Source organism: Ustilago hordei, assembly GCF_900519145.1.
Source record: "Ustilago hordei strain Uho2 genome assembly, contig: UHO2_contig_05, whole genome shotgun sequence".
NCBI classification, from domain to species: Eukaryota; Fungi; Basidiomycota; class Ustilaginomycetes; order Ustilaginales; family Ustilaginaceae; genus Ustilago; species Ustilago hordei.
In genome coordinates, this window is record NW_024545279.1 from 225,716 (window position 1) to 242,646 (window position 16,931).

The 16,931-nt window shown below is 52.6% G+C and overlaps 6 protein-coding genes across 6 annotated transcripts; 2 read left to right on the forward strand and 4 right to left on the reverse strand.

Moving 5' to 3' along the window:
- Window positions 1-1,500: 1,500 nt before the first annotated feature.
- Window positions 1,501-1,974, forward strand: UHO2_03074 (putative 40S ribosomal protein S10; the record flags this gene model as incomplete). The annotated part of the gene is made up of 1 exon (XM_041557990.1): window positions 1,501-1,974. The coding sequence occupies one exon, from the start codon at window positions 1,501-1,503 to the stop codon at window positions 1,972-1,974; it is 474 nt and encodes a 157-aa protein (XP_041413924.1).
- Window positions 1,975-2,769: 795 nt separating this feature from the next.
- Window positions 2,770-3,257, reverse strand: UHO2_03075 (uncharacterized protein; the record flags this gene model as incomplete). Its single annotated transcript, XM_041557991.1, has 2 exons — window positions 2,770-3,030; window positions 3,114-3,257. 2 exons carry the CDS (start codon window positions 3,255-3,257, stop codon window positions 2,770-2,772), a joined length of 405 nt encoding a protein of 134 aa, XP_041413925.1.
- A 1,873-nt stretch (window positions 3,258-5,130) lies between these two features.
- Window positions 5,131-8,160, reverse strand: UHO2_03076 (putative endoplasmic reticulum calcium transporter; the record flags this gene model as incomplete). Its single annotated transcript, XM_041557992.1, has 1 exon — window positions 5,131-8,160. One exon carries the CDS (start codon window positions 8,158-8,160, stop codon window positions 5,131-5,133), a length of 3,030 nt encoding a protein of 1,009 aa, XP_041413926.1.
- Window positions 8,161-9,249: 1,089 nt separating this feature from the next.
- UHO2_03077 (putative MRPL31 - mitochondrial ribosomal protein, large subunit) lies at window positions 9,250-9,567 on the forward strand (the record flags this gene model as incomplete). The annotated part of the gene is made up of 1 exon (XM_041557993.1): window positions 9,250-9,567. The coding sequence occupies one exon, from the start codon at window positions 9,250-9,252 to the stop codon at window positions 9,565-9,567; it is 318 nt and encodes a 105-aa protein (XP_041413927.1).
- Window positions 9,568-9,946: 379 nt separating this feature from the next.
- Window positions 9,947-12,544, reverse strand: UHO2_03078 (putative RAD54 - DNA-dependent ATPase of the Snf2p family; the record flags this gene model as incomplete). The annotated part of the gene is made up of 1 exon (XM_041557994.1): window positions 9,947-12,544. The coding sequence occupies one exon, from the start codon at window positions 12,542-12,544 to the stop codon at window positions 9,947-9,949; it is 2,598 nt and encodes an 865-aa protein (XP_041413928.1).
- A 788-nt stretch (window positions 12,545-13,332) lies between these two features.
- Window positions 13,333-16,314, reverse strand: UHO2_03079 (uncharacterized protein; the record flags this gene model as incomplete). The annotated part of the gene is made up of 1 exon (XM_041557995.1): window positions 13,333-16,314. One exon carries the CDS (start codon window positions 16,312-16,314, stop codon window positions 13,333-13,335), a length of 2,982 nt encoding a protein of 993 aa, XP_041413929.1.
- Window positions 16,315-16,931: the final 617 nt, after the last annotated feature.

The window sequence follows — 16,931 nt, forward strand, 5'->3', positions numbered from 1 at the left end:
AAGCGACAAAAAGAGATGCACTATCTATTGAAGCTAATGCTGAGGGTCCAGGGGTGATGCTCCTTCAATATACCGAAGGAAGCGTCTTTTGTCGGTCTTTGTCGATGCTGCGGCTGTCAATGTCGATCCAAAAAGCGTACTGGATGTCGACTTCTGAAGACGTGTCGAACAGACCAATGCGCTTGCGATGTGCCGAATAGTTGGTGTAGGTGCTTACGTGTATGAGTAACCTTGACGATATGGAGGGCAGAAGGAGGAGTGATCTCGAAGCTGCTTTCCATAGTGTCGGCGCTGAGTTGGCCAGATTTGTGCTCAGCCAGCCAGTCAGCCAGCCAACCACTCGTTCTGCCGCTCTGCTGCCCCAAAATTTCCCAAGGCCACGACCTCACTCTCTGACTTGTCTGACAACGTTGACTCTCCTTGTGCCTTGGCCACTTGGACGCGCAAATTTGGCCAAGAAACGGCTCTCCAGATTTCAAGGCGATATCGCACACACAGCAATACAATCCCTACAAAAATCAAGGCCCATCCGAATTCAAAAGGCTAGGCGTTGTATTCATTGGGTGAGTTTTGCCTTGACCTAACTGCCTTAACCTATCGAACGCGTAAATGAGTGACAATTCTTGAACTTGTTTTCTGCTGCCTTTGTGCCAGCCCGATCGACAAGCGTGGGAACTTTTGTTTTAGTATTCTACACGTGCAATTCGACAGGCAAAAGTGCAGAGAAACAGTGGGAGAAAGCGCATGTTGAGCTTCAGCTGCCCGATCTGATCTGGTCTGGTCTTCATCACCTTTTGCGAAGAACAGCAAGGCCTGGAGACCTGCGAGCGGCAGACGGTTGAGCCAAAGTAGTGAGATCGTCATCGTCATCGTCACCTCTCTTACCCTCTTCTTCCAAGGACTCATATCTCAATCATCAAGAACGTAAGTGTCAGCATGATCGACTCAAACTCCTTGGCACCATAGAGAGCATCGAAAGCATTGGAAGCAACAGCGACGACGGCCGAATACCAGCAGCGCACCAGCAATCAGCATCGAGATCAGCATCGGCGTCAGAGAGCAGAAGCAAGCAGTAGGTGAACATGCCGACTTGTCTGCACATTCAGTCCACCATGGCAATTGATGACTTAGCCGTATACGAAGGGCAGCCGGTTGGTGCACAACTCTTGGCTGGAATCGATGCTCGTACAAGCGACGCAGAGTTGGACGTGACCGTCTGTAGGCTTTGAATACATGGTGGATGCAGCAGAATGGCCTAGTAGTGGCAGGACCACCCCTTAGACGTAAACCAGCAGGCAGATATGAAACACATGCAACGACGAGCAGTATAGCTTACAATTGTGCAAGGGGTGTCGTCGCTGGTCCGACACGCGAGTGCTGCTTCAACCGATCATTTGCCTTGCCCTCCCATCACTTCCCATTGATCGAACAACATAAACTAACCCTTCCCCCCTCACTCCACCATCTTTCCCATTTGTTACTCGTAGTAAACCTGCCAAAATGATCATCAGCAAGGAGAACCGCAAGAACATCTACGCCTCGCTCTTCAAGGAGGGTGTTATGGTCGCCCCCAAAAACTTCCACGTTCAGCACCCTGAGCTCGAGATCCCCAACCTTGAGGTTGTCAAGGCTCTCCAGTCGCTCACCTCGCGTGGTTATGTCCACACCCAGTTCTCGTGGCAGTGGTACTTCTACACTCTCACCGACGAGGGTGTTGAGTACCTCCGCGAGTACCTCCACCTCCCTGCCGAGATTGTGCCCGCTACCCACAAGCGCCCTGCTCGCCCTGCTCGTGCCCCCGTTGATGGCCGTGAGGGTGCTTACCGCGCTCCCCGTGGTGACCGTGAGGGCGGTGACCGCGAGTACCGCCGCCGTGACGGTGGTGCCCCCGCTGGTGACAAGAAGGATGGTGCTCCCTCGGGCGAGTACCGTCCTCGTTTCGCCGGTGTCGGTCGTGGTGCTCCCCGCCAGTAAAATTGTCGTCAACAAACCTCTCCCTTGCTTGCCAGCGACAGCACAAAGGGTGATTGTTTCAACAGCCGACTGGATTCTAGCAGCCCTTCGACGACCGTGATTCACCAGCAGCAACGGCAGCAGTGTTAACGACAAACGAACCAACAAAATAAGAGACGTTTAGTCACACTCATTTCTCCCACCGAAAGGTTTTGTCACTGGTCTCCAACTTCAATTTCAAATGTCTTGTTCTCAAAACCCGGATGCAGTTGGGCACGTAGGATATCTTTCCCTCCCTCCTCAATCACTTCTCTGTATGGTCTTTTTTTGTTCCCAACTGTTTTTATACATCAGAGTTGCTCTCTCCCTCTAAAATCCAACGTCGGGCAGGCGCCCTTAGTCCTTCCGCATCCATTTTCACGTTTTGCTTTCTACTGTGGTTGTATTCGCATCTGTTTCCCGCATGATAAAAACAGTCTATCCTTTACATTTATCTTTGCGAGAGAGATCCTTTGAGTGAGATACCGTTGAATACGAGTGAAGATCTTGCACTACTCAGAAGTGGTAGGTTCTCCATCTTGTCAGGGTCCTGGTCGCAGACTCGGTTGAGAATGTCTCCGAAACTCTCCGCCGACCACACAGTGAGAAGCGTATCGACAGACTGGCTGCGAACACTGCCTCTCTCTTTCAAGAGCACACACAACCTGACTGAAGACGCCGTGTCTTCAGTCAGACACATGAACCAGCACCACACACTAACCTTTTCGACGTGTTCTTGCGATGTGAATCATTGCATTTCTACCTGCAATCGTGTATCTACTGATTCGACGCACCCCTACCGCCTTGTTTCCTGGCCTCGGTAGCACCGAAATCGCTCCTATCAGGTGTGCTCTGCTGCTGCTTGCTCGGTCTGCTACCATTTTGATGTTGCTGCTTCGTCGCCATTTCGGAAGTCTCTTTGTTGGCACTTGACGAAGAGAAGTTAGCATCTGTTTCGTTTTCGATGGCGGAAGCGGAAGTGTCAGGGTTGGGTTTGTTTCCGTCGTATGCACTTTCTGTGTTTGCGATGTCCTCAGTCTACAACAAAGGTGATTGAGGAGAAAGATGAGCGGATTAGTAAGGGGCGGGGATATGCAGGTGGGAGTCAAGGGACAACTTACAGATCCGGATCCGGGAGTGGTTGCTTCACTTTCAGAGCCTGGCTTGACTGCTGACTTGAACGAAGAGCTTGTGGAGAGTGGTCGGCCGGTGAGCATGAGCACAGGTGTGCGGCGCGAGACGATTGTTCGGAGTGAAGACAGCATATTGTTCGGTGATCTTTTGTGGTTGAGGTTGATGCTGCGGTTATAGTCGAGGTAGACATACACGCTGTAGCGGTGTACTGAAAAGTACTTATACTTCTCTTGCCAGCAACGCGCACAGACACAAAGCGCAAGAGAAGCAGTCACGTTCTTTGTCACATCTTTCCTAGGGTGAGAGAGGAGCGGCGCCTAGTTTGACAGCTCGCCACCTTACAGGAGCAGTGACGTTAATGCTCACTCATCCAAATTTTCACCAGCTGTTAACCCCCTGTGTGAAACTAAGCTCTAACATCCTGCTTTAAAAAGTTAAAATTTCGGTTCGTGCCTGAATATGTATATATATATATATATATATACATATATATATGCAAGGGCAAGGGTTTGTGGCCCGGAAGTCGGAGTGAGTGTTGGCTGTTGACGTGCATTATGAGTTTGAGCTTGTTACTTGGACCTCCTGCTCCGCCACACGTCAGACCAACACCATCGCTTTCCTCGAGTTGATACGCATACCTATACCCACAAGCAACGACCATTTGCAAAACTCTAGGCCTAGTCAGGTATTCTTTCAGGCCGGTCCCGACAGCGACGCAGCGCAAAGCTATCACGGCGCTCGATCCGGAGCCGAACCCTCGAACACTCACTCAACGATCGGCTTCCACATCCAACATTCGGCTTTGCTGACGTACAGCATCGACTCCAAACCCTGCACGCTCTCTACGCTCTTCCTTCTCCCGCTCACTCCACATCCACCATCACATCCAACACCACCACCGCACAATGACACCACTATCAACATCACCCCTCCTCCTCCCCTTCCTCCTCCTCCTAACCACCCTACTTCTTACCTTCACCCCAACCCCAGCACTCGCAATCGGCGTAGATCCAGCAACAATAGCCCACGAACCCTACCAATACTTCCACTCGGATGGCGTCGGCGGATCCAACGCAGTATGTTGGCTCTCACGCGTCCCTTTTCCTCAAATCGACGGTGTATCTTGTCGTTTTGCAGATACTATCAGCCAAGTAAAGGGTAGACAGATATGGCAGTGTGAAGGAGATCAAGGCAAGTTTTGTCAGGGATGTCATGAGTTGGAGAGTAAATTGACTGATCCGAAGGAATTGGTTGCTTGGAAAGTGCAGGGTTGTTGATTGGCCGAGCGAGGGTGGGTGTTGGTGCAGTATGGCTTGAAGGCTCGGAAAAGCGGTGGTTGCGCCTGGGCTAAGGCCAGGTGAAAAGAGATGGACTCGGACGATTGCAGTAGCGGAAAGTCAAATCGCTTCGTCCAAAATGCCGCAGTAAGGCAGAGTGCATCCGCAGGCTCGGCTCAAAGTCACGTTGCAAGGATAGAGAGCGCATTTAACTTCCCGTCTGCTATCTGGGCTGGAACCACAGCATGAAGCATGCCTTGAAAACCTTATCATCGCGATAGTCTTTAATCACAGTGGGGACGTCATGCTTCCCTGCGCAATCAACCCCGCAGCAAACAGCATTCGACACATCCGCATCGGGGCGTACCAAGACATCCTCGTCGATTCAACATAGCATCTCTGCTAATCGCTTGATATAGGTCCAACTGTAATCTTCCACCAGATTCACGAGACGCTTTCAAAGGCAGCATATTCGCAGTTGCTCTTCGCGCATCTACTCACCCACTCACGTACTCAGCCCGACTCGCACAACACTCAGCCCGACTCGCACAACACTCAGCTGTATCACACCATCAGACTCACTAAACATGGCAATCATGTTGATCACTTGGTCTTGTCACTACAATCAGCATTGGAATCTACTTCTATATCAGATGAGAAACTCCATCTAATGCGTGTGTGTATCTTTCTTTCGATCATCCATCCCACTTCTCTTAAGACGAGAGGGTTAAAGACCCTTCTTCTCGCCATTGACTTTCTCCCCCGTCGCTGCCTTATTAAGGAAGAACACCCTGGTAACCAACTTACAAACTTCCTCAATCAACACCACTGGAGCACTAATCCAAATCACCGCCTTAACTTCTTCCCGTGTCAGCCTTGTAACTTGGAACCAATCTTGCAAGAAAGGCACAGTACAGATCGTCCAATGCAAAGCCAGACTCAACGCGATAGCGCCGATCAAGAGTGGGTTCTTCCAAGGACCGAAAGTAAGCAAAGAATCCGTCTCGCTGATTGCGTTTAAGGCGTTAAACATCTCCACGACTACCAAAACACTCAACGCGATCGTAGATGGTTGACGGAAAGCACTAAAGATAGAGCAATCTACTCCGTGGAACAGCGCCCCAGGGAGTTGAGAGGAGGGTAAGGCGCATTGGTGGAAATGCGAGAGTTGAGCGTAGGTAATCTGAGGACCGGTGGAGGAGAAAAGGAACCACCAAGCGTAACCGAAGATGGTAGCCGCTCCCACGAATGCTCCTACGACAAGGTAGCGGGTGAAAATCCATCCTGAGATCAAAGGGTCCTTGCGAGAACGTGGTTTTTCTCGCATGATGGTGCTGGAGGGTGGGTTGAAGCCGAGAGCGGTAGCTGGGAGACCATCGGTGACCAAGTTGACCCAAAGCAGTTGCACCGGGATCAGCGCTTCCGGTAACCCGAGGAGAACAGTGAGGAAGATGCTGACCACCTCTCCGATGTTACTGCTGATAAGGTAACGGATGAAACTTTGCATATTGTTGAAAATACTCCTTCCCTCTTGCACTGCCGCTTCAATGGTGGCAAAGTTGTCATCAGCCAAAACCATATCCGCAGCCAACTTGGCAACATCAGTTCCCGATCCCATAGCAATGCCAATATCAGCCTTCTTCAATGCAGGTGCATCATTAACACCATCACCCGTCATCGCAACCACCAATCCTTGCGACTGCAACAGATCAACCAATTGAGATTTGTGAGAAGGTTCCACTCGCGAGAACAAATTCGAGTTCGACACTGCCTCCAGCTTCTCAGCTTGGGAAGTGAGAGCGTCAAACTCGCGACCTGTGTACGATTTACCTTCGAGATCCTCATTCTCTCCAAACACGCCGATCTGACGACAGATCGTCTCGGCGGTGTTCTTGTTGTCACCTGTAATAACGATAACGCGGATACCTGCTTGACGGCAACGAGCGATAGCGTTGCGAACTTCAGGACGTGGGGGGTCCAGCATACCAACGAGACCGATGAGTGTCATTCGTTGTTCGAACTGTGCGTATTCGGAAGGAGAACTGCTGCGGTAGGATTCAACGTCCAGCGGGACATCTTCTTTCACTGCGATGGCGAGTGCTCGGAGTCCCAAACGACCGTATTCGAGCACCTTATCTCCAATCTGTGCACGCAAGGCTGAGTCGAGAGGGGAAACGTTCTTGCCCAGTTGAACAGTTGTGCATCGCTCGACGACACTCTCGGGTGCACCTTTGACGAGCAAGCATCCAGTAGCAGAAGATCGTTGGATCAAGGTAGACATGCTCTTACGGTCGCGGCTGAATTCAAAAGTAAGCAAGCGGGGGTTGGCTTTGCCATACTCGTTCGAGATGGCACTGCATCGTTGGGCGGCATCGAGACTGGAAACGGTAGCGTTGACGGATGCATCGTGGTGACCGAGCTTCTCAACGAGAACTTTGAGGGCTGCTTCGGTGGGTTGTCCGACAATGTGGTAGTTGTCGTGCTCGTCGAGTTGGACGAAAGAGTCGTTGCAGATGGAGCAGACTTCGGCCAGAGCGTGGAAGGGAGTTCGGGGCTGGTTCAAGCTTTCGAGCTTCTTGCCGAGCGAGTCGGTAATTTCGCCGGTAGGAGCAAAAGTGCTTCCCGAAACGGTGTAGTCGGTGATGGAACCTAGAGGAGAGAAGACTGAAAAGTGGGTAACGCTCATCTGGTTGGTGGTGAGAGTGCCGGTCTTGTCGGAGCAAATGACGTTGGTTGAACCGAGAGTCTCTACGGAAGGCAAGTGGCGGACAATGGCGTTCTTCTTGGCCATCTTCTTGGTTCCCAAAGCAAGGCAGGCGGTGATGACAGCAGCGAGACCTTCTGGAATAGCAGCAACGGCAAGAGCAACAGCGATCTTGAAGTAGTACATAGCACCTCGAACCCATCCGTGGTGCGAAGGGTCATTGAAGTGACGGAAGTTGACGATCCACACAAGAATGCAAATGACAGTGATGACTTTGGCAAGAAGCTCACCAAAGTCGTCGAGCTTCTGCTTGAGTGGAGTTTTGTCATCGTCATCCTTGGAGATCTCTGCATGGATGTCACCGATAGCAGTGCGAGTACCGGTCTGTGCAACAACGGCAATGGCAGTACCGTTGGCGACAGTGGTGCCGGAGAAGACAATGTTGGTCTGGTCCTGCTTGACTGCGTCGACGTCGGAAACGGGATTGAGGGACTTGTTGACCGAAATGGACTCTCCGGTCAAGATAGCCTGATCGACACGGAAGGAGGAGGAGTTGATAGCAATAAGACGGCAGTCGGCAGGGATCTTGTCACCGACAGTCAAGATGAGGATATCACCGGGAACAAGATCTTCAGATCGAACCTTTTCGGTGGCGCCTTGGCGAATGACGTTGGCAGTGTCGGGGCTGTACTCCTTCAAGGCATCGATGGCCTTGTCTGCATTACGCTCCTGTACTACGCCGACGGTAGCATTGGCGATGAGAATGAGGAAGATGACACCAGGCTCAATCAGAGCAGCACCGAGAGTCGTGTCCTCTTCAAGCAAGGCGAGAACGAACGAGATGACGGCCGAAGCGAGCAAAATCAGCACGAGTTGATCCTTGAACTGTTCGAGAATGAGCTCCCACAAAGGTGTAGGTGGCTGTTCGGGAAGTGTGTTGGTGCCGTACTGTTCACGGCGCTTCTCGACCTCTTCTTCGGAAAGACCTTTGGAAGGGTCAACTCTCAAAAGAGTGAGCGCCTCGTGAACGCTCTTTGTCCAAGCTGCGTCCATGTTGCGCAGACTATAACTAGATGCGAGCGTCGAGAAATCTACGTTTGAATCTTGATGTCGCGCCAGTCACTTCTGAAAGACAAGTGATCGAATCGAAGCGAATGTATATAGCGCGAGGGTGACGAGGTGGTGAGAGAGGTAAAGCAAGGCGGAGATGAAGACAAAGTTTCGGTGTCGAATGCAGCAGAGCCAACCTAAGGGCGCACGGACACTTTGGTTTCGAGGCGGCGGAAGACTTGTGCTGTAGCCAAAAAGGAAACTCGGCTCTGCTTGTCGTTTTACTGTAGAAGAAGAGCGAAGATGCCTACGTGTCACTTTGAACGCATCTTTTTCTCTCCTTCTTCCGCCTTCCTGGCTGCTTAGTCGTCCCATCTCTTCAGCAGCTCACTGCGTGCACACCAAGGCGAAGAACCTTGGCATGACACGTCAGGACGGAATTGGCAACGCGGCTGGAAGCTGCTCTGCCGTGCTCTTGTGTCACTCTCTCTGTCGTCGTGTTCAGAGGCAAACAAATTGACCGATGCGCTTTGAGTTGCCGGGGTTGCTATTGTAGTCGATGCGTTGACAAGACCATCCTCCATCGATGTCATTCAAGCCTCCATCTCGCCTTCGCTTCCTTCGATCCTCGTAGTAGAAGCCATCTACTGTCTTGCTGTACTGAGCTCCTGTTTGAGACAAGACTCGAAGGAAGCAAGAAGGCATAGGATGAAAGCAAGGATCGGGCTCGACACGTGGAGCCTTCATCAGAATTGCTTGTCTAAGCTTGGCACTGTATGTACTACACGCACGGAAGGACGCGTCCTCTCATCTTGCTCGATCGGCTGCCCGATCACCTCGGACCGACTCTAACATCGATCAAAAGTCCGAAAATCCGGCTCCGCTCTCGCTCTTTCGGGAAATTTTGGATCTTCCAATACTCACCCTCTCCTTCATTATCGTCACTATCGACACCATCACTACCTCTATCCTTGGCCAACCTGCATTTGCACAATTGCACATCGCAGCTCTACGCCGCTCACATCACATCAGGATCTACCGTACTCTCCTTGGCACCGCCGATTCCCACATCACAACTCTTCACCGTCAATCATGTTCGGAGCCTTCCGTCCCACCCTGCCATCAATGGGTGGTCTCCTGTGGAAGAATCCATGGCGTCTCTCTTCAACCCGCAAAAACCGAGTCCGTATGCGTCTTCGTGCAGTAGACGACGTGATCTCCACCCTCCAACAATCACAGATCCAATGTGGAGCATTGGAAAGAGCACTAGCATTGCCAACAGAATCCCAAATGGCTGCAAAGGACAAATACACAACATTCAGCAAACACGATCGAGGGTTCAGAAAGTCCGTCCACAAGGTTCCCAAATGGACTAGAAAGACGATCAGGGAGAATCCCGTCGGTTACTAAACCGGTCGAAAAGCAATCATACTGGATCGAATCATTTCAAGCATCTTCTTCAAGCATCTCTCTACCTCTCATTGTAACATTACTATCTCGCCTCTCAATCAATGGTATGGCATCATTATCGCTCCGCTTGTCAGGCATTGCCCTTGTTGCGACCGACCTCTTCTTCGCACTTTGGAGGCAGAGTGGATTGGCGGTTCTCACTAATCTCACGAAATCGACTGTTCCAACCTCAAGACACGCGGGAGAGACAGACGGACAGCTCTCAAAGATGAGATTACAAGGTCAGGGGTATAGACAATTGCAGAAAGAACAACAGATGCTGAGACAAGACACGCTAAAGTCGAGTAAAGGAGACATAGACCGGGAGAAGAGGCGCACACTAATGACTGCAGTACTGAAAAACAAAGCTGACATCGTCATATGCTTGTTCTGCCCTAAGCAAGTCATCATGCAGATTGTGCATCTCGTTTTTGCCATAATGGTTCCAAGTGCTCGTATCACCGTACAGCAGCGCAGGGGCCTTGATAAACTGCCTGCCGTTCTTGCACCGCTTGCACTTGTATGTATCGTGCGTGTCGCAAACCGTCTCTTCTTTGAAGGTGAACAATGCCCTCAAGTCTTCACCTGAGAAATGGCGCGCAGCATCTTGTGCCTCGTCGACGACGCACGATGAGAGCGACTGCTTGTGCGACTGTCGTTGCAAGATCTTCTCCTCGATCGAGCCTGTGGCGATGAAGCGATAGACAAAGCACGACTTCTTCTGTCCGTCTCGCCATACTCGTGCCAACGCCTGTTGATCCGAAGCAGGGTTCCAATCCGGGTCGAACAGCACCAGACGGTTGGCACCGATCAGGTTGAGACCACATCCACCTGCTTTCGAAGAGAGCAAAAAGATGAACTCCTTGCCTTCCGGATCATTGAAGCGGTCGACCAGCTTCTGTCGTTTGTTGATCGTCATGGTACCATCCAGACGGAACATGCCCCATCGATTGGCTTGGCACATGCGCTCGAACACATCAAGCGTCTGTGTGTAGTTGGAGATGAGCACAATCTTATCGTTCGTCGTAGCTCGGATCGTTTCCAAGAACCGCTGCAGCACCATCATCTTACCAGACAGCTCTGGGTTGACATGACGTCTGTCTCGGGGTGTGTAGCCTTCGGGGAAGTACTGTTCGCTTCCGTCCAGGTCACTGGGTAGATCCAGCAAGTCTGGATGATTGCATAGCTTTTTGAGGATGCCAATAGCTTTGAGCGGCTGACTTCCCGTACCGCGCAGCAGCTTCTTGATCTCGGGAGATCGAATGAAGAGTCGGTACAAGTCGAGCTGGAAGGGCGCCATCTTACAGAACACCACATGCTCATACTTGACTGGCAAGTACTTGGAGAGCAGATCGTTGGTACGTCGGATGATGAAACGGCTGACCAGTGCAGAGAGTTGAGCGAGCTTCTCGTTGGCCTCCTGCTGCTGCTTTTCGGTCGCCTCGGAATCGCGACCCTTGAGAATGGCAATCTCAAAGTTCTTACGGAAGTCAATGCGGCTGCCGAGCAGCTCGGGGTTGGCAAAGTTGAGCAATGCAAAGTACTCGGACAGATCGTTCTGAATCGGTGTACCAGAGAGAATGACACGTCGGCGGACCTTGATCTGTGTGAGTGCCTGGAATGTGAGCGAATCCGCATTCTTGAGTCGATGACCCTCATCACAGAGAAGGAGACCAACTTCGGTGTTGCCTAGTTCTTCTTGCAGGTTGCGAAGCGTCTCGTAGGACACAATCATGACCGGCTGTGTGATGGCACGGCCCGAGGCATTGCACCAACGACGAGTAGCCTCGATCATTTCGTCCTTGCTGAGCTTGCCGTCCAGAGCAAGGTTGCCAGGAGCAGCAGCGCCAAGCCACTTGATCAGCTCGTTGGCCCAGTTGCGCACCAACGACGAGGGACAGACGATGATACACTTGTCGATGGTCGACTTGCCTGCGATAGGAGACTGCTTGAGTAGCGTCCACATGAGTGTGATACATTGCAGAGTCTTGCCGAGGCCCATCTCATCCGCCATGATACATCCGTATGCGTTCTCGACAATGAGACCGGTGGTGCATCGATACAAGAACTTGACACCTTCGACCTGATGGGGACGAAGTACCTTGCCAAGACGAGGATCGATGACGACAGGTACTTTCTCTACTTCTTTCGACTTGGCCTTGTTGAGACCGAGGATCTCGGCAAGACTCTTGTGTGGCGTAGGAATCTCTGCGCCTGCCTCGATCTTCTCTTCTACGGCTGCCTGCTCTTGCCGAATCTCTGCTTTCCTGCGCTCTGCTTCGCGGTCATCAACAGTGGGATCGAAGAGCACGATGGCGTGCTCGCCCATCGGATCATATAATGGACGCGGTGGAATATCGATCTTCCTCCGTGTGCCTAGCGCTGCGTGGGAAAGCCTGGTCTCTACCACTTGACCTTGCTTGTTGGTCATCGCGGGTAAGGAAAAGCCCTTCTTGATGGCATCTGGCTTGATTTCGAAAACCTGCCACTTGCGACGGTCGACATTGAGCGAGACGCCTGATGCATCGATGCCCTTGTAGACTCCTTCCAGCGTCTTCATGGCTGCTTTGCCCTTCTTCTTGGCGCCCGCTTTCGCACCTTTAGCAACACCATGGTCGTCAGAGTCTGAGCCTGCACCAGCTTCACCATCGTCAGCAGCACCCGAGTCCATGCCGCGGTAGTCGACCTTCTTTCGTTTCCTTCCGCCTTCTGGGTTGTCTTTCTCGCGCTGGTTGGCAAAGGAGGGTGGCTTGAACGGCTTGCGTCCCAACAGTGGGCCAAAACCAGCAGCGTTGGCATTGCGAGAGACGTCTGCCAATGGTGAGGGGCGTGAGTAGGGCGAGCCCTTGGCTTTCAGTGGTGTCGTTGCATCTTTACCGTCACCTGGTGTTGGTGAGGGCGAGTTGCCGAGCGCTGCAAGGATGATGCTTCTACGCATCGCAGGCGATGATGAGCGACCAAGGGCTGCCGATCTAAGCTAGAGGGAAGCTCGACTTGAGCGAAGGCGAAGGCGATATGGGACGTAAGATGGCCGCCTTCCAGCGGTGTCGGTCGGTAAATGCGTGTGGAGCTCAAGACGGTGAGCAGCAAGGCCGTGGCGCGGCCACAAGTCGCAGGGAGGTGTCTTGACTTGAGAGGTGGCGATCAGAAGGAGTTGATGATGATGATGATGAGGTGTTGGTGGGCAAGAGTGAGATAGAGTGCAAGATCAAAGCTCAGTTTGTTCGGTCTTGCTGCTCAGTTTGCAGCTTCGGTTCAGCTGTGAATTGTCAGTCAGTCTCACGCCTCCACGCCACCTCTCCTCTTGTCAACCGCACGCTGCAACGACGCAGTTCGAAAAATTAGCGCGAGAAAAGTGACACTTTGTTCCTTGACTTTTCTTCGCGTCGGCGCGTAAAGCAGTCACGCGACGAAGAGGTGACGCAGCCAAGTCACACCGGAAACCAAACAGCTGCTTCTCATGACGATACAGGACACATATAGGCGTAGAGTATGGCTTTGGCTCAGACAGAAGCGAGATCCAGAGACGTCACACGGGAAGCAGAATACGACAGCAACACACGTCAGTGTCAGCCAAAGCAATGTTGAGACGGTGCCAAAGCAGCACTTACTCCGTATCCGTTCAAGTGTCATGAGTTCACAGCATGGCGAACAATACCAGTATACTTGATGCATTGCAAAAGATGGTCAGACGAGACTTTTTTCACATTATCGTGCTTGCTACTGCTATTGTTGTGGCGGCGGCGGCTGCTGCTGTTGCTGCTGCTGTTGCTCAGGAGGAGACAGCGGTGACACGGGTGGACCAGCGTTGCCAGCCTTGGGCTTGGTAAAGCTGCCCATCCTTGCTGTCAGCGCCTGAGCCTGAGCAGCATTTGCTTGCGCCTGGATTCTAGCCTGCTGCATGTACGCCATCTCCATGTCTGGTCTCGGCTGACTCCTTCCGCCACTAATGTACCCATCCTCGTGCTGCACCAATGGACTGCCATACATTCTCCACTCGCTACCCGTTCCACCAGCGCCATCCGGCCAGAATCGTCCACGACCAGAGAACGCCAACGCTGTCTCGTAGAACCACTCGCTCTTCTTGAGGTAATGCACCACGACTGTTCCACCGAAGCGTCGTCCGAGGTATCTTCGACGATGCAGCTCTTCCGCTTCGCCATTGCCATCCTTGTGGGTAGGCAGGGGTATCATGCGTGGCTGCATGGCCGCGTTGGCGAATGATCGTTTGCGTCCTTCGGCTGCAGCGCGTGATACACCACCAGCGCCAAAGTCGAAGCCAGGCACGGATGGAAGATGCGCTAGGAAGGGTATATCGCGTTTTCGCTTTTCGGTCTGTTGCAGCTCGCCGTCAATATTGGCAAGAGGGTCAAGTGGCTTGGGTTTCACGGCGTTGATGTGTCGGACGGTGAGACCAGAAGCAGGGTCGACGCCAACTTCTTCTGCCAGTGTAGGATGCGCTCCGAAATTGTCAAGGGTCGCCAGTCTGAGACGCTCGTCATTTGCTTCAAAGACAATCTGCTGCCATGCCACCCAGATCTGTGTGACATTGCCCTCTTCACCTCGAACCCATGTACCTGCCCATCGTCCTCCACCTTCCACCAATGCCTCGACTTCCTCTTCGATGGTGAGATCATTTCGTGGCTCGACATAGGGAGAATGCCAGCGTGAGACAGTCGAGTATGACTTGGCCCGATGCTCGCCACCACGACGTGCGATCTCTTGGTCCGTCAGTCCACGTCGACCTTCGAGCTTGATCTTCTCGACGTAGTCAGGGAACAAGAATCCATGCGAGTACGCCGTGCCTGCCTTCGGATGATCGTAAATCCAGCAATGCTCCGAGACCCAGTGAATGTCGGATCGGTTCGGATGCAAGTTGATCCATTGCGCCACCTTCTTGTCTTCCTTGCCCTTGACATAGTGTAGGACATTCTCCGAGTGCGCCACGTACTGCACCAAGTCATTGGATAGCGCATAACACTCGCCACCCATGAACCAGTTGCGGATCAGGTAGCCCCAATAGGTCATTTGGCGTGGCGCCACACGAAGATGTCGCTCGAGCTCTTTGAGAACGAGATAGGCATCGTCATCGGCTTTGACCACATAGTCGGCCTTCTTCCACAGTACCTGATAGCGTTGAGCCTGGTCAGAAGATCCACCGAGAACTTCCCGCGTTTGACCATGCCCATTTCCATGCAACCCTCGCTGTCCCAGGGAGGCACTACCCGCCTGCTGCTGATCGTCCTCGACCGCTCGCAGGAAAGGTACCGTTGCGTTCTCTGCTGCCCACCGGAAGAAGGCATGCGTCTTGCCTCTGTTCATGTTCTCATCCATATCGAGCACCACGAGATCGTTGAAGGTCTCCATCTCGAGAGCGACTCGTCTCGCATGGGCCTGCCGCGGCTTGCCGATGATGAACTTGACCTGGACATTGCTAGTGGGTGTGCCTGTGTTTGGGTCGACGGGCAAAGTGTGCGTCGCATAGGTGCTCCGAATGAGATGTCGACGCTCGTAAGCGCTGTCAATGCTGAAGACGCCGACGAAGACGTCCACGGGTGCAAGGGCGTCCGCATAGGCGTGCGGGAAGGATGGCTGTTTCTGACAATAGGTGCGCCACGGCAAGGGCTCCTTGTCCGGATTCAAGATGTAGATGATGAGCTTGGTCACGGATGCCACAAAGCTGGCAATGAGAACCAGTGCCAGAACGATGGTGACCGGATGAATTGGGCCAAAGACAGTTCGAAAGATCTTGCTGAAGAAGGAAGCAAACATACGCAACGGATGTGTCCATATTGAGCCAGGTCTGCGATTGCGGCTGCGATCCTTGGACAAGCCAGAAGTTGAAGAGGAGAAGAGCATCTTGTCTGTCTTAGAATTGCGGTTCCATTTGGACTTTTTGAGACTGCGTGAGCGAGTCGCGGCCAAAGGGGCGTAGTTGGGGCCGGATCTGTTCCAGAAGGGCTCGCCACGAAAACTTTTGGTGATAGAGCTGAACATGGATGTTGCGCTTGGGTTTGCGCCACTGCCTCGTCGGGCTCGCCGCAGCTTGACGCTATCATCGTACTCTGAAACGTCGGACTCGGTCATATCTGCAATCTGCTGGTCGGTAAGATTGACACCGACAAGCGGCGTGGGTATACGGGTGCTGGCTGCTGTCGTTGAGCGGGAGGAGGATGCAATGGGCGTGAGGTCGCCGTCGGTGGAAGATGCGTAGCTTGTCGACTTGTTGTGCAGTCTTGCTGAGTGGGACTGAGGTCCGGAGCGCTCATCCGCTACAAAATCGTCGTGCTGCTCGGTGTCAACGACAGCGTAGGGCATGGATGCTGGTCGAGAGCCGGAAGGCTCTGACCAGTACTTGGAAACAGACGCAGGGCGACCGGAGCCATCCAAGTCGGCATTGTGACTTGCGTACGAGCCTGACAATGGCGGCAGACTGTTGACTGATGCATCGAGGGGAGGATGCTCCGGATCGCTGGATGATCTCGAGCTCAGGTCGACGGCTAGTGTGCCATCCATGCCTGACGACGGATGCAATGCGGACGAAGATTGATTCGAGTCTCGTGGTAGGTGGAAGCGCGGTGGTTCTGTTGAGGGCGTTCGAGCGAAGGGGTGTCGTTGGACAGCAGTGGGATTGTTGGTAGCACCGCTGCCTCTTCCAGCACCTGATCCTGAGCCGGGTCTCTGAGGTGATCCACGATCCACCGACATGGGGTGCTGAGCTGCGGCGGATGGCTAGCTGTGTGCTGTAGTGGTGATGACTGCGAGAGGCTTGAGCCAAAGCTATTCAGGTGCTGGCTGATGAGAAGAAGATGAACATCGGTGATACTTTCGAGAGTTGCTGCTGATCGAGAAGATGCGGTTGTTCAGACAGTTAAAGAAGAAGCAGCAGTGGATGTACAGCCAGATTCGAGATGGCCGAACTTGCCAATCTGAGAGAAATTGGTTGATTTGAGGCGGTCAGTGATGGCGCGGTGTAAGAACAGAAGAAATGTAGGATGTTACTGTATGGCGAAGGATAAGGAAATGATGCAGATGGGGGTCCAAGATGGACGTCAAGTTCTCGTTACCGGTCACCAAAAATTTGGCGGATGCCAAGTCTTGGAAAGTGCAAAAGTGCTGTGCCGTTGACGTTGTGTGGCGGTGCGTGGCAGCGAATGCAGACTGTTGCAATATTGGAATTGCGTTGGGACGTGCGAGCGGAGGAAAGGCATGAGCCGTGTTGAAGTTTGAAGACGTTTGGGTCCCGATAACTGGTGATCGGGGAGAGTCTGAGTACGATGTCACTGCTGCTAGAAGACAGAAACATATATACTCAATTGACTAAT